Source organism: Pithys albifrons, chromosome 7 (genome assembly GCF_047495875.1).
Source record: "Pithys albifrons albifrons isolate INPA30051 chromosome 7, PitAlb_v1, whole genome shotgun sequence".
Lineage (NCBI taxonomy): Eukaryota > Metazoa > Chordata > Aves > Passeriformes > Thamnophilidae > Pithys > Pithys albifrons.
In genome coordinates, this window is record NC_092464.1 from 16937144 (window position 1) to 16950010 (window position 12867).

General features: G+C 35.5%; 1 protein-coding gene across 1 annotated transcript in view; it reads left to right on the forward strand.

Moving 5' to 3' along the window:
* Positions 1–12867, forward strand: part of ODAD2 (outer dynein arm docking complex subunit 2) — a 76052-nt gene that overhangs the window by 14414 nt on the left and 48771 nt on the right. The window contains 4 exon segments of the mRNA XM_071560003.1: positions 9182–9328; positions 9617–9826; positions 9981–10205; positions 12503–12613. Coding sequence (XP_071416104.1) covers positions 9182–9328; positions 9617–9826; positions 9981–10205; positions 12503–12613 — 693 coding nt within the window.

A 12867-nucleotide genomic window follows, 5' to 3' on the forward strand; every position in this document is an offset into this window, starting at 1 on the left:
CTAACCTGTCAGCCTTGGCAAACCCATCAGCCTTCGTATTACTCTCTTTTCTACTGTTCAAGAATGTCTCTTGCTCCCATCATCCAGTATTGGCCGAAGTTTTATTTTAAAATTCAGTAAAGAATGTGATTACTGGGAAAAAAGGAAGTAAAAATATAGGAAAACTGCATATTATAGTTAAGATACGTATTTTCTAACAACCTAGATAGTGCTGATCATGGAAAAGAAATATTTTTATGATAAATTTACTAGGTAGAAAATATTGGCAAATGGTGAACTCTCAAATTATTATTATAATTGGCAACTCTGAAGCACTTGAATAGCCCTCATCTCAAAATACAGTACAAACAATCATTCCGCATCACAAGAGACATATAAAATTCATAACAGCCAGTTGAATTTTGACCATTAACACCAACTCTGATGAATTCTTGCATAGTGGAGGTTTAATTAATGTTCAGGGGGTCACACATTCCTGAGAGTTTCATAGCTGATGAGATGAAAGACAATTTAGAAATAAAAGGAAAAAAAAACAAACAAAAAGTAGAATTCAATAAAAAGAAGAAAGAAGAGATGGTATGTCAAAAATTATAGACCGAGGTAAAGAGTGTAAAATAACTGATGTTTGATTCTCCCCTTTCTGCAGGATTGTATTCTATTGTAAAAGAAGGTAATTAAATTAATGAGCTATGGTTTTGACACCATAACTACAGTACTTATAAAATCATAGTAAATTACCAGAACTGTCTGAATCTGACTGCAGGCTTTATATTCATGAAGTAGATAATCAAATCATTATCTTTCCTAAGGAATTAGAACAGAATTGGGTTCTGAAAGCTACAAAGAGTTTTAAGTAGTGAGAACAACATTATTCATTGTTTTTAGGTATTCCACATTGACTAGGCTCAATTTAATTACAGCTCCCTGTACACACAGTTATTTCAGAAGTGTGCCTGTGCTTCAGCCACGTCTTCATCGATATATTTTTCCTATGCTCTTACTAAGCCCTGTTTTTAAGTTGACTTTATTTCCCCAGAGGACACCCGTCTCTTTAGTTTTTCATAAACTATTACTATACTTTTGTTTTTCTTGCAAAATCTTTTTTTTTTTTGCTAGTTTCAAATGTAGTTTCTGTCTGTTCAGTGGTTGTAAAGTTTCAGTAATGTGTGAGCTCTCCAGTAGTCTGCAGAGGCACAGGTCCTGCCTAGTTCAACCTCATTCATTTTTCCCCTCAGATTCACTTCCACTGGTTTCCCAAATTAGTTGGATACATAAAATTAAAATAGCTGTAATAACATTAAGGCTTTTATCCTCTTTGTGGAGCCAAGTTCTAGGCAAAATTCAAATTACTTAGGCAGGTCTGACACAGTCACACAAGGTCAATAGTACATATGTATTATGGACAGCATATGCTTCATCTCCAAATCTCCAGTCAGAGTTTACAGTTTTAAAACCAATGTTAACAGTAGTGCTGTTTGGGCAGGATTTTTTCCTTTTAAAATTTAATCCCACACCCTTTTCCTATTCAATTCTATTTCCTTCTAATTTCAGCATGTTTTTTAAAAAACATACATTCTTTATTTTCCTCAGATGAAGTGTCTTTACAAAATTGTCCAGATGCAACTGGGGAAGAAATACACTCCTAAAGTGAAACTTTCACGAACCAATAGAAGATAAACTTGCACTGTTAAGATATTATATATTACCTTGGCCGAATTTTCTGTGGTTTTGGGGTCACCATTTCACTTCCTTCCAAGTTTGAGGTTTGAGAAGTTACTAGGAAATATATTCTATTATTCCTAGTCCAATGAAGTAAAAGTTCATATGTTTGCATATGAACTGTTAGGCGCTTACCTCCTCTATAGCAGAGTCCAATTACTATGAATCAGAAAAGGAAAGCAAATGGAGTGGATATATGTCTTGGAAGAATTTTCAAGAGAGAATCAATGGTTGCCTAACAAAACCTTCTGGTTCATGCAGAAAATAATAGGCTTATTCTTTTGTTTGGAAACTCTTTTCAATTTCATAAAATATGACAATTTGTACTCACTGTATCTGGGTCATGACAAGTATATCACTTCTGCCACTGTGCAGGGTCAGGGTCAAGATATTAATCTGCAATTAAAACTGCACAGCTTCTGTGCAGTGTTGTAGTCCAATGTGAATGTTTTGGATTTTGAGACTTTGTGATGCCTGTGATTTTCCACTGGCGTTACTTACATTAATCTGTATGGTTTACATGCTGCCAGGCTGCAGCTAAAGAATGCCAGAAGATTCAGGAAGTGGGTCAGGGAATTATTCCATAACTCAGTTATACTTGTCCATAACTCATGTCTTAACAAGTTGCAGCTTGTATGTTTTATAAACTAAAATGAAGAATTGGAACTAATATTTAAACCATAACAAAACTCGGAGTATTTAGAGATCACTAGCACAGAAAAATTGCCTTGCTCAAGCATACTGTACATATTGTACTGCAATACTCAATCTTTCATTATCTTTATCAACATTTATTTATATTTTGAATTACTTTCCAGCAGAAAATTACAAAAGGGTCTGTGATTTGAGAGAGTAGAGTTCAACAGAAAATAAAAAATTCACAAAGTGTTACACTAAGAAGTCTGTTTCATACTTTACTATTTATTTTGGTTTTCTTGTTTTATAAAAATGGCAATATTTTAATAACATTTTGAGCTGGGATTCCACTTAAACAATTTTTTTCTAGAGGTTTTGTTATTCAATTTATGAATTTTAATTAAAAAATCTCTAATATAACAATGAAGGTTTCTGTCATTTGAGTTACTTTCTTTTGGATATCACATTATGTTAATTTTGTTTGTCCAATATTTTCTAAAAACACATTAACTTAGTATTTTTGGTCTTAGTTTTGTCAAGTATATTGTAATTGCCACTCAGATTACATATACTCCCAGTTAAAACTGGGTATTATTATACAGAAGAATGACAAAACTGCCCACAAACAGCAATTTTCTTTCCTGTTATTCAGTGATAGGTTTGTTATCATGGACATGCACATTAATCTATCCATCCAGGAATTACTTAATAGAGTAAATAAAATAAACCTTTACTGTGGCAAAAGAAATTTCAGCCATAGGTTTAAACAGAAAAAAACTGTTCTTGACATTACCATAGGAAGCAAAACAGTGTTTCATAGTCTGGTTGCATTCATTCTTATTCTTTCTAAATCCTAATACAAATTAAATAAATTAATTAAACCCCCCTTCAAATAGGTATCATATTTATAGAGATGTTTGTGAGCCAAAAATTGTATAATTTTCTTTTTATTTAGTCTTGCTTTCTTTCGAGAAACTGAAACGCACCGTAACTTAATGTTTATGTATTTCCCTGCATTTATGTTCATTTTACTACAAACTGGGCATCAGATTTGGAATAACCTTCTTTATAATCTCGTCAGTACTCCAATAATGCCTTCAGGTGTCAGTTCAAAGTGGAGAATCAAGGGACTAGGAAAAGGCACCTGGTCAGTAGCAGGCAGGAATTTTGTCAAAGGACTCAAGGGTCACTGGTATCCTGAATCCAGGTGCATGTAGTGCCTTTCTCTTGGAACTGTCCTTTCCCTCATGACAGTCGTGACCCTGAGATTAGCTCAGTTGGTTAAAACTTGGTTGTAATAATGCCAAGGTCATGGGTTCAATCCCCTGGTATGGGCCATTGATTTAAGAGTTGGACTTGATGATCCTTGTGGGTCCCTTCCAACTCAGTATAGTCTGTGATTCTGTGAATTCTGAACTCTGATACAGATCTCTGCTATGTGTCGGTCCAAGTGGCCTAATGATGCCACTTAGGATATCAGAGGGTTCAAGCCGCAGAAACAGGGCAGGGAACGTGCCATGTACCAGGTTACACATCCCGTAGTCTCCTGCACATCTGCACAGGCTCAGCTCTCTGTAGAGCTAATGCTTCTGCCTACTGGCAGATCATCTGCAAAAAAACTTTCATGATGTTTACTCTTTCCACAGATGACTCTAGAGGAGATGTGGTATCTTTCTTTCCTAGCCTGCTGAACTGAGAGAATAATTTCAAAATTTAAAGCTTTGTATTGACTAGGAAGGGTTTAATTGTGATGGGACATGTGCAATTGAAATCTTAAGCCTGCATATTTTATTATCATGTCTCTGTATCTACAATTGTATTATCTATTATAGGTCAATCCTCTTTTTAAAGAAAAGGAAATAGTAAAACCATTTAATATTTATAAAATTCTGTGGCGGTAAAAGTTCACAAAAATTAAATAACAAAATAGGACTAGAGCAGAATGTAGGAGGTCACTGCCTCCAAAACAGCATCAATACTTTGTGTGTTTTCTGGACAGATACTTCTCTAGCTTTTCTGTCCTGACATGGAGATTTTAGAACTGCTGTAGGTAATATATTCAAGAATTCAAATATACTTAGCATTTTTTTCTTTTTTTTTTTTAACCTGGCTTAATTCAGCCATGGTTCCATTTAAACCCATTATTTGTTATCTTACCCACACTGGACCTGGAGAATTGATGATTGTAATTTTAGCTGTTCTTTAAACAATCTCCTTATTCTCTACTTCAGAGTAAACAGCTTCAGGTCCTTCCATTTTTCTGCTGAGATCATACTTTTGAGATATTTTGCTGTCCTCTGCTCTTTATCAACTTTCTCAGTATCTGTTTCAAAGTGTGATACCTTGAATGAACGCAGTACTTTATCAGTGCCAAACCTAAGAAGGATCATTTCTTGTATCTTACAGGCTACAAATCTGGTTATAAGTCTCTCGGTAAAGTTTTCTCTTTTGTTTGGCATCACTGTGATAGTGATACATTATGTTGTGTTTCATTGATAACAACAGATACATTCTACAGTTCGGCAAACTAGTCATGGCATCAGCCAATTCTTGCAGTACCATAGGGCAGAATCCTTTAAGCACATCTAGTATGAAAGCATCTAAGTTATCTAAGTACTTACTGACTTAGTTCTGTTCTCAGCATAGGCGTAGTGTTCCCTGTGCCATCATTGACATTAAGCAAACGTTAGTAGAATACAGTAAAGGTTAATGCATAAGAAAGACCCCTGCTTTTAGTTTGCTTGGTTTCATTTGCTGAAATCTTGCCATTGACTAGCAGGTATTTTCCTCTTGATTATTACAGAAGTATCAAACAAAATGATGGTTTGTAGTTGGGTGTTCCTCGGTGCCTGTGTTTTGGTTTGTATCCTTATTTGCTTGTGTTTTTCTTTTAATTCTTACTTGATCTTGCCAGTAGTTCTGTAATTCTTAGTTGTGAGCTCTGAGTATCATAACAGAGACATTACACTACTTTGCACAGAAAATATTTTACTGATAGTGTAACAGTGATATTGGTTTATTTTCATTTAATTTGTGGATATATATGTTATACCACTGTATAGGAAGAGAGGCACATTTTTAACTAAGTCTGTGTTTAATTTCAAGGCTTAAAATTGATTGTTGATCTGCCAGTATTTTGCATCCAATGATCAGATTTCAAATGGTATAAAACATGATGCAGATTTTATGTCAATTTAATGGGGAGGTTAACTATTTCCATACATGTTAAAATCTATGCTGTTACTACTGCATTACTTACTGTAACGATAACTTCAAGAAACAAAAAAATAATTGTTGAAACCATCAGTAATATTTCTTATTTTGTGGAACTGATGCTTCAGCACATATGAAAAGTATTTTATTGTGGTTTTACATTAAAAACACTTAAAATGGTGCATTCATTTTTGAAGCTAAAAAAGTAAAATCCATATATATATATACCTATATATATATACAGTTCTATTTTTTATTTAGTATAAGAAAAATAAAAGCTGTTTATTTTGTAAAATCTGGTCCATATTAAATACCATATGCCAACCATTATATGTGTAAGATAAGGGAATTATGGATTGTTACATTATGTATACTGTAGTTTCACTGTAGGAGAAGCAATTCTTAAAAGAAGAGACATCACTTTTCAGGTTAGCAATATTCTTCTGCATTCATGTAAAATAACAAAAAGACATAAAACACCTGTTGGAAAATTTCTATTATACAAAGCAAGGTAAATATCAAAGCCTAAGGCATGTGAAAAGACCACAAATTTCATAAAAGGACAGCTGTTAGGTTTTTTGAGCTGTAGAATATTCCATGTAGTTTTATAATAATATCTTACAGATTTAAAAAAAATATGTGTGGATAAACTCTTTTCTCTAGGAAAACATTTGAGAAATTGTTATACTATTTTATACAGTAGAACATATTTTCAAAGTAGATGAAAATATTACTAAAGCAAGACACATTTCATTCTTCTGAAGTCAAGATGATAACTGATTAAAAAAAGATAACTTATAAAACTTGTGGACATTGTCCTTTAGCACACTATATGTTACAAATGTTTAAAAATTATCTTTAAATTCTCTTTTTTTTTGGGGGGGTGTGGAAATTCTGTGGGTGTCTATTGTTATGAGATAATTTAAGTAAAAATTATGAAGCACTATCAACATACACTTTATTGATTAGCAGAAGTGTTTTGCCTGACAGAAGTTACTGGTCTGAAACTTCATGAAGTATTTCTCACATTCCCTTTCGATGTATTTTCTCACTTGCGATTCTCTCCTACATTTATCCTAACTGTTGGAAGAGCATGTTAAATTTAAATACTTTTTTACTGTATTTGTCTTACCATTTCTGTTTGCATTTAAGAAACATGCTTCAAAAGTTCTGGTTTTGCTAGATCTACTTGTTTCAGATAAACAGACATTACTCAGTTTTTCAGTATTCTGTTTCATTATGATGCCCACAACTAGAAAGGTTTGGCTAGAAGTCCTTTACAGATTCAAACCTGTCATTTAGAAGAGATGGGCTTGGGCAGCACAGTTAAGATCTGGATGGGATCCAAAGTTTCCCTGGAATCCAGAAGCGCGCAAGAAGGTCGATACTGTAGTTTGGCTTAGAAGGTATTGCAAGTTGTAATCCACGTTAGTACCAGTTGGCATTGTTCATGTGCTCCAGCTTCTGTTGCAGGTGCATGGTAGCTCAGGCCTCCTAATTTCCATGCATCTTGGTTCTTCCCTGATTTTATTAACAGTAAACCTCTATTATGCATTCAAAAGAATCCTTTGTCATATGGTTTAACTCTCTATGTTGTGTTCTTTGAACCTTTCCTTGCTTTCAGTCTGGCAGTAGTGACTGAAATAGAGTTTATTGTTTAGAAAAACATCCAGTCTTGACAGACAAATTTCCATTGATGGAAAACTTACCATCACTCTTAATTTCTTCCAAAGAATAATTAACCACACAATGTAAAACTTGCACTTCACTGCTCATCTAAGTTTTAGTAACCTTAACTTCAAATCATCACATCTCTGTGGTAGACTGTAGATTGCTCTGTGATCACGCTCCTATTCATCATAGATTTATTTAGTCACTATTAGGGATTAATACCTTAATTTACTCTTTCATAAGCTCAATAGTGTTCATGTCTCTTTTAATGCAACTATTTTCCAGGCTTAGAGTAATTTCTGATTTCTTCTCTGAATCATCTCCATCTTTTCCTTCTGGAACTGTAAAAAGGAAAATTAGACACAGAATTTCAGTAGTAATTGCACAAGTGCTTAAAAAGAGATAGTATGTATGCTCTTATCCACTTCTTCCAATTATATATCCAAAAATTCATCCTTTCAATTAAATATTACACTGTAATCTTAAATTTGTATCCAACATCCCATATCTTTGTATGTGCTCTGTTTCTAGGACAGAAATCTTCAAGTTATATGCTGTTTTCATTATATGTAAGTGTATGACCTTCAATTTAGACATAAACCCCCCTGTACTGGGTGGATTAAAAGACAGTGTATCCTAATAGCCTGGCTGCAACAGTAGGGGAGACGTGATGATCAGGGTGGAAAATTTCTGTGGTTAAAGTTCATATTTTGCATTCTGATGTGCTGACTTCTGATTTTCACAAATGTGGGAAACTTGGCTGTATAACCTGTGTGATGAAACACTGTTCTGACCATATTTTATCAAGGCATAAGAAACCCAGGAGCAGAAAAGATTGCCCAGGATGAAGTAAGAACAGGGCAAACACTGCTTTCTAATACTCTCCAAGCTACCACTTGTTTTTAACTTGGGATGTTGAAAATTGAAAGACATATTTATGCTTTTACTGGCGTTCAATGAAAACTTTTGACTTGCACAGAATCATTTCACAACTAGCTTCACTAGTCTGTTACCTCATTTGAAGAACCAACTCCCTGAATCCCGTCATATCTTTTTATTAAAAGAGATGGTATCTGTATTAAAAGAAACTTAGGACAGTCAACTCCCCTCTGTCCTACTCAATGCCATCCCTAACACTGTCTATCTCTATCATATTCCTTTAGGTGGCCCTCTTCTAGACTAAGAAAACTTTTTAGTCATTGCTGCTCTTTTCAGAAAGTTTTCCAGTGCTACAGTAACCTTCCTGAAAGGGAAGCTGCAGAATTGCATAAAGTTTTAAAGTTGTATGTGAACCATGGATTTGTACTGTGATACAGTGACATTATCTGTTCAATATTTTTGCCAAATGACTCCTAATACGCTATTAGATAGCCATCTCCCCCAGCCGCAAAGGTATCACTTCTAATTTTAATGGTCAGTTGAAAAACTATCATTTCATCTATGGAGCTCGAATTGGTTTTTTATGATGTGCCTCATTTCTCCTTTTCTCCTTTGCTGTTTATTGCCCTCTTAGTCTTTGTAAGTTTTCTATCAGTTTGTCACTTCAGGCCCTGAGTCATAGTAATTGTCAACAAGCTTTATCACTTAACTAGTCCTACCATTTCAGAGTGTTTACAAGTGTGTCGAATCACATAATTTCAACACAGATCCATGGAACTCCACTAGATCACATCCCTTTAATGAGCTGACTTTTTGTTCCTGTCTTCAGTTTTCCTATCCTTTAATCATTCTGTCCAATCCACATAATGGTCGTTCCTGTTATAATACAGTGGCTTAGTTTCTTTGAGAGTTTTTAGGGAGGGACTTTGTCAAAATCCTTATGGAGTGCACTTGGACATATCAACTGGATCACCATTGCCACTTCCTACTAGTATGAGTAGAAGTGGTTAAGTTCTATATTAAAAGCACTTTACAGATTGGTTAATTATTTGTTTTGTTTTAGGCAGGTGATCCAACTGCTACTGTAATTGCACTGTGTTCAATGAGAGATTTCAATATGGCTCAAGAAACGTGTCAGCTGGCTGTCAAAGACACCGGATGTCTTGAAGTGTTAATTAATTTACTTGATACAGAAGAAACTAGATGTCAGGTAAGTAGCTTTGTCAAATAGAGCTATGAATACGCCCTTTCCATTAGAGTATTTTTTCAATTTTCAAATTACAAAATGTAAATAAAATTAATTCCTTTCTTTCTTCATTCCTCTATTTTCTTTTTTCTTCAGATTTTTACAAAAATCAATTTCTCTGACTTTGTTTCCTTCTTTTCTCATGCTTAAATATAAAAGATAAAATGTTTTAGATAACCCAGCATTTTAAATTATGTTAATTTTTTTTGGTAATTAAATAATGTCTGACATCTGATGTTTCCAATTTTTTAGACTGCTTCATTAAAAATCCTGAAGGATGTCAGTCAGAATATACTGATCAGACATGCAATTGCAGATCTTGGGGGATTAGAGATCATGGTGAAAATTCTGGACTCTCCAGATAAAGATCTAAAATGTTTGGCAGCTGAAACAATTGCTAATGTTGCTAGATTTAAACGAGCACGAAAGACAGTAAGGCAATATGGAGGAATCAAGAGACTGGTAAGCAGACATTAAAATTTGTACCCTTGTCATGTGTGTGTTTCTGTTAAAACCTGTGTTGTATATGTGATTGTTGTGGTAGTGTTTACCATGATTAAAAGCAGTATAAGATCAAACTTCCCTTTAGTTATTAAAAAAATTGTGGTTTTTTTAGGTTGGGCTGTTGGAGTGTGTTTCAGTGGGAGCACCATACCAAACCAAAGATACTGAAATAGCACGCTGTGGGGCTCTGGCACTCTGGAGCTGCAGCAAAAGCACCAAAACCAAGAAAGCAATCCGTAAAGCTGGTGGCATTCCATTATTAGCTAAATGGCTCAAATGCTCAGATGCGAACATCTTAATCCCAGTAGTGGGGACACTACAGGAATGTGCCTCAGAGGTAAGTAAACACATATAGCTGGGTTATTTCTATGCATTAAAACCATTGGCTGCTAAAAGGAAATACTACATTTTAATGTCACTTAAATCAGGGCAGTTATCCCATCAGGAAATAGATCTTTGTGTGATCAAAGTGGTTTTGAGAAGGTCACAGCTTGTAATGAAGTAAAGGCCACGTATTTTTTAATTTAAATGAGTGGGAGTAGTATGTGAAAGAAAATAAGTAGAAATGAAGGGCATAATCAGTTTCATTGTTTTTATCATGCTTTGCAAGTTTGGCATCCTAAGATGGTATATTTTGGTTAATCAGTGCATTTAAATTCTACAAAGCCAACCTGCAGGTGTGGCCAAGAAGATCCAATGCAGTGAAGGCAGAGGGGTTTACAGCATCCTTGTGAATTGGGTAACTCCATGTCTGATCAATTGCAAATAAAGGAAAGTAATATATGTGATTTTATTAGAGACTCCCATGGCAGGTTTCACAATTTTGAGTATATTCAGTTTTTAAATTTAAATACAAGCATGTTTTCCTGTGGCCATATATGTGATGACATGACAGGGACAGTTCTGTTTAATACCTTTTCTATTATGGAGACAAGGGAATTGAGTGCACCCTCAGTGAGTTTCCAGACAACACCAAGTGGGGCATGAGTTGAACTGCTGGAGGGCAGGAGGGCTCTGCAGAGGGATCTGGGCAGGCTGCATCGATGGCTGAGGCCAGTGGTATGAAGTTCAAGGCAAAGTTCCCAATCCTGCCCTTGAGTCACAACAACCCCAGGCAGCAGTCCAGGCTGGTGGAAGAGTGGCTGGAAAGCAGCCCAGCAGAAAAGATGCAGGGGTGCCAGTCAACACTGGCTGAACATGAGGCAGAGTGTGCCCAGGTGGCCAAGGAGGCCAATGGCATCCTGGCCTGTGTCAGCAATAGTGTGTTCAGCAGGGCCAGGGCAGTGATTGTCCCTCTGTTCTTGGCACTGGTGAGGTCACATCTCAAATCCTGTGTTCGCTTCTGGGCTCTCATTTCAAGAAAGACATTGAGGTGCTGGAGCATGTCCAGAGAAGGGCAGTGAAACTGGTGGAGGGTCCAGAGCACAAGTCTGATGAAGAGAAGCTGAGGGAGCTGGGATTGTTTACCCTGGAGAAAAGGAGTCTTGTGGGGGACCTGATCACTCCCTCCAACTACCTGACAGGAGGTTGTAGAAGGGTAGTTTTTGTTTTCTGCTCCCAACTAACAAGCAATAGGAGCAGATAAAACGGCCGCAAGTTGAATCAGGGAAGGTTTAGTTTGAATATTAGGAAGAATTTCTTCACTGAAAGGATTGTCAAGCATTGGAACAGCATGCCCAGGGAAATAGTTGAGTCACCTTGAGTCACCATCCCTTGGAGTAATTAAAAGACATGTAGATGTGGCACTTAGACATGGTTTAGTGGTGGACTTGGCAGTGCTGGGTTAATGGTTGGACTTGAAAATCATAAAGATCTTTTCCAATCTACATGATTCTATGTTTTTATGATTCTATATTTCCTGTGTAGAATCATATTTGAAATTTAAAAAGGGAAAAAATATACATAAGTCCTCTTGGTGAATTTGAGACACAGAAAACATGATTTTTCAAAAGATTTTACATTATTGAACACTTTGTCTATTAAAAATTAGCTTCTTGAATTGCACAAATTTAGGCATGTTGCATGAAACACAAACCTGGCAGGTTTTAGTTTCAATAAGCCTATACTGAGAAGGTGATATTTTTGAGGATTTCTTGTCTGGCCCAACTAGAACACTAAATGCATCTCTTACAGAGATGTTTCCCTTTTCTTAAACAATCATCCCCTGTGAGAATGCCCATAGATTAAAATTTGGAAGAAAATACCACCAAAAGAATTTATTTCTAAGAACGTATTTTTCTAACCTTGTTCTAGGAAAAGATTTGTTCTTTTGGCTTCTGGTTCTCATTAAAGTGAGTGTGTACTTTTTGATCACATTCTGAAGCATCCCTTACTTCCTTGGCTCTGAGCAAGGGAGTCTGAACACCTTAAAGAATATTCTGCATTCTGTTTAAGCCACATGGCTACAAAATAGGCATTGCAGCACCTGGTTTTACAGGTGATTTGAAGAGCACTGCAGAGAATTTCTGTATTTGCTTACCTTTGAGATCATCAGGAGTGTTTTCAAGGCAATGATGACTTGCAGCAAAGTATGACGCTTCTCATTATCAAACCCTAGAACAGTAGCACTGTATTGTTACCATGACCCATTAACTATTATGTACTGGATTTAAAACATACAGTTTATCTTTTTAGCCAAGTTACCGACTTGCAATAAGGACAGAGGGAATGATTGAGAACCTGGTGAAAAATTTGAGTAGTGAACATGAGGAGCTTCAAATGCATTGTGCAAATGCCATATTTAAGGTAATTGTATTTCTATTGGTATATCAGAGCAAGCATTAGCCCTTTGGTTTCATGTGATTGTCAGTTTTAATATTTCTTAATTTCATTATTTCTCCAATATGTAAGAAATTACTTTACAAAAATGTTGTGAATATTTTAGCTGCATATTTAATATTGTAATTAAGTTCCTACTTGCTCTCCTTGTGTGAAAGCCCTAAATTGCATAGGTAGCTAGTGAAGAGAAGCCTCTTTGGATTTTTTATGTTTGTTTGCCC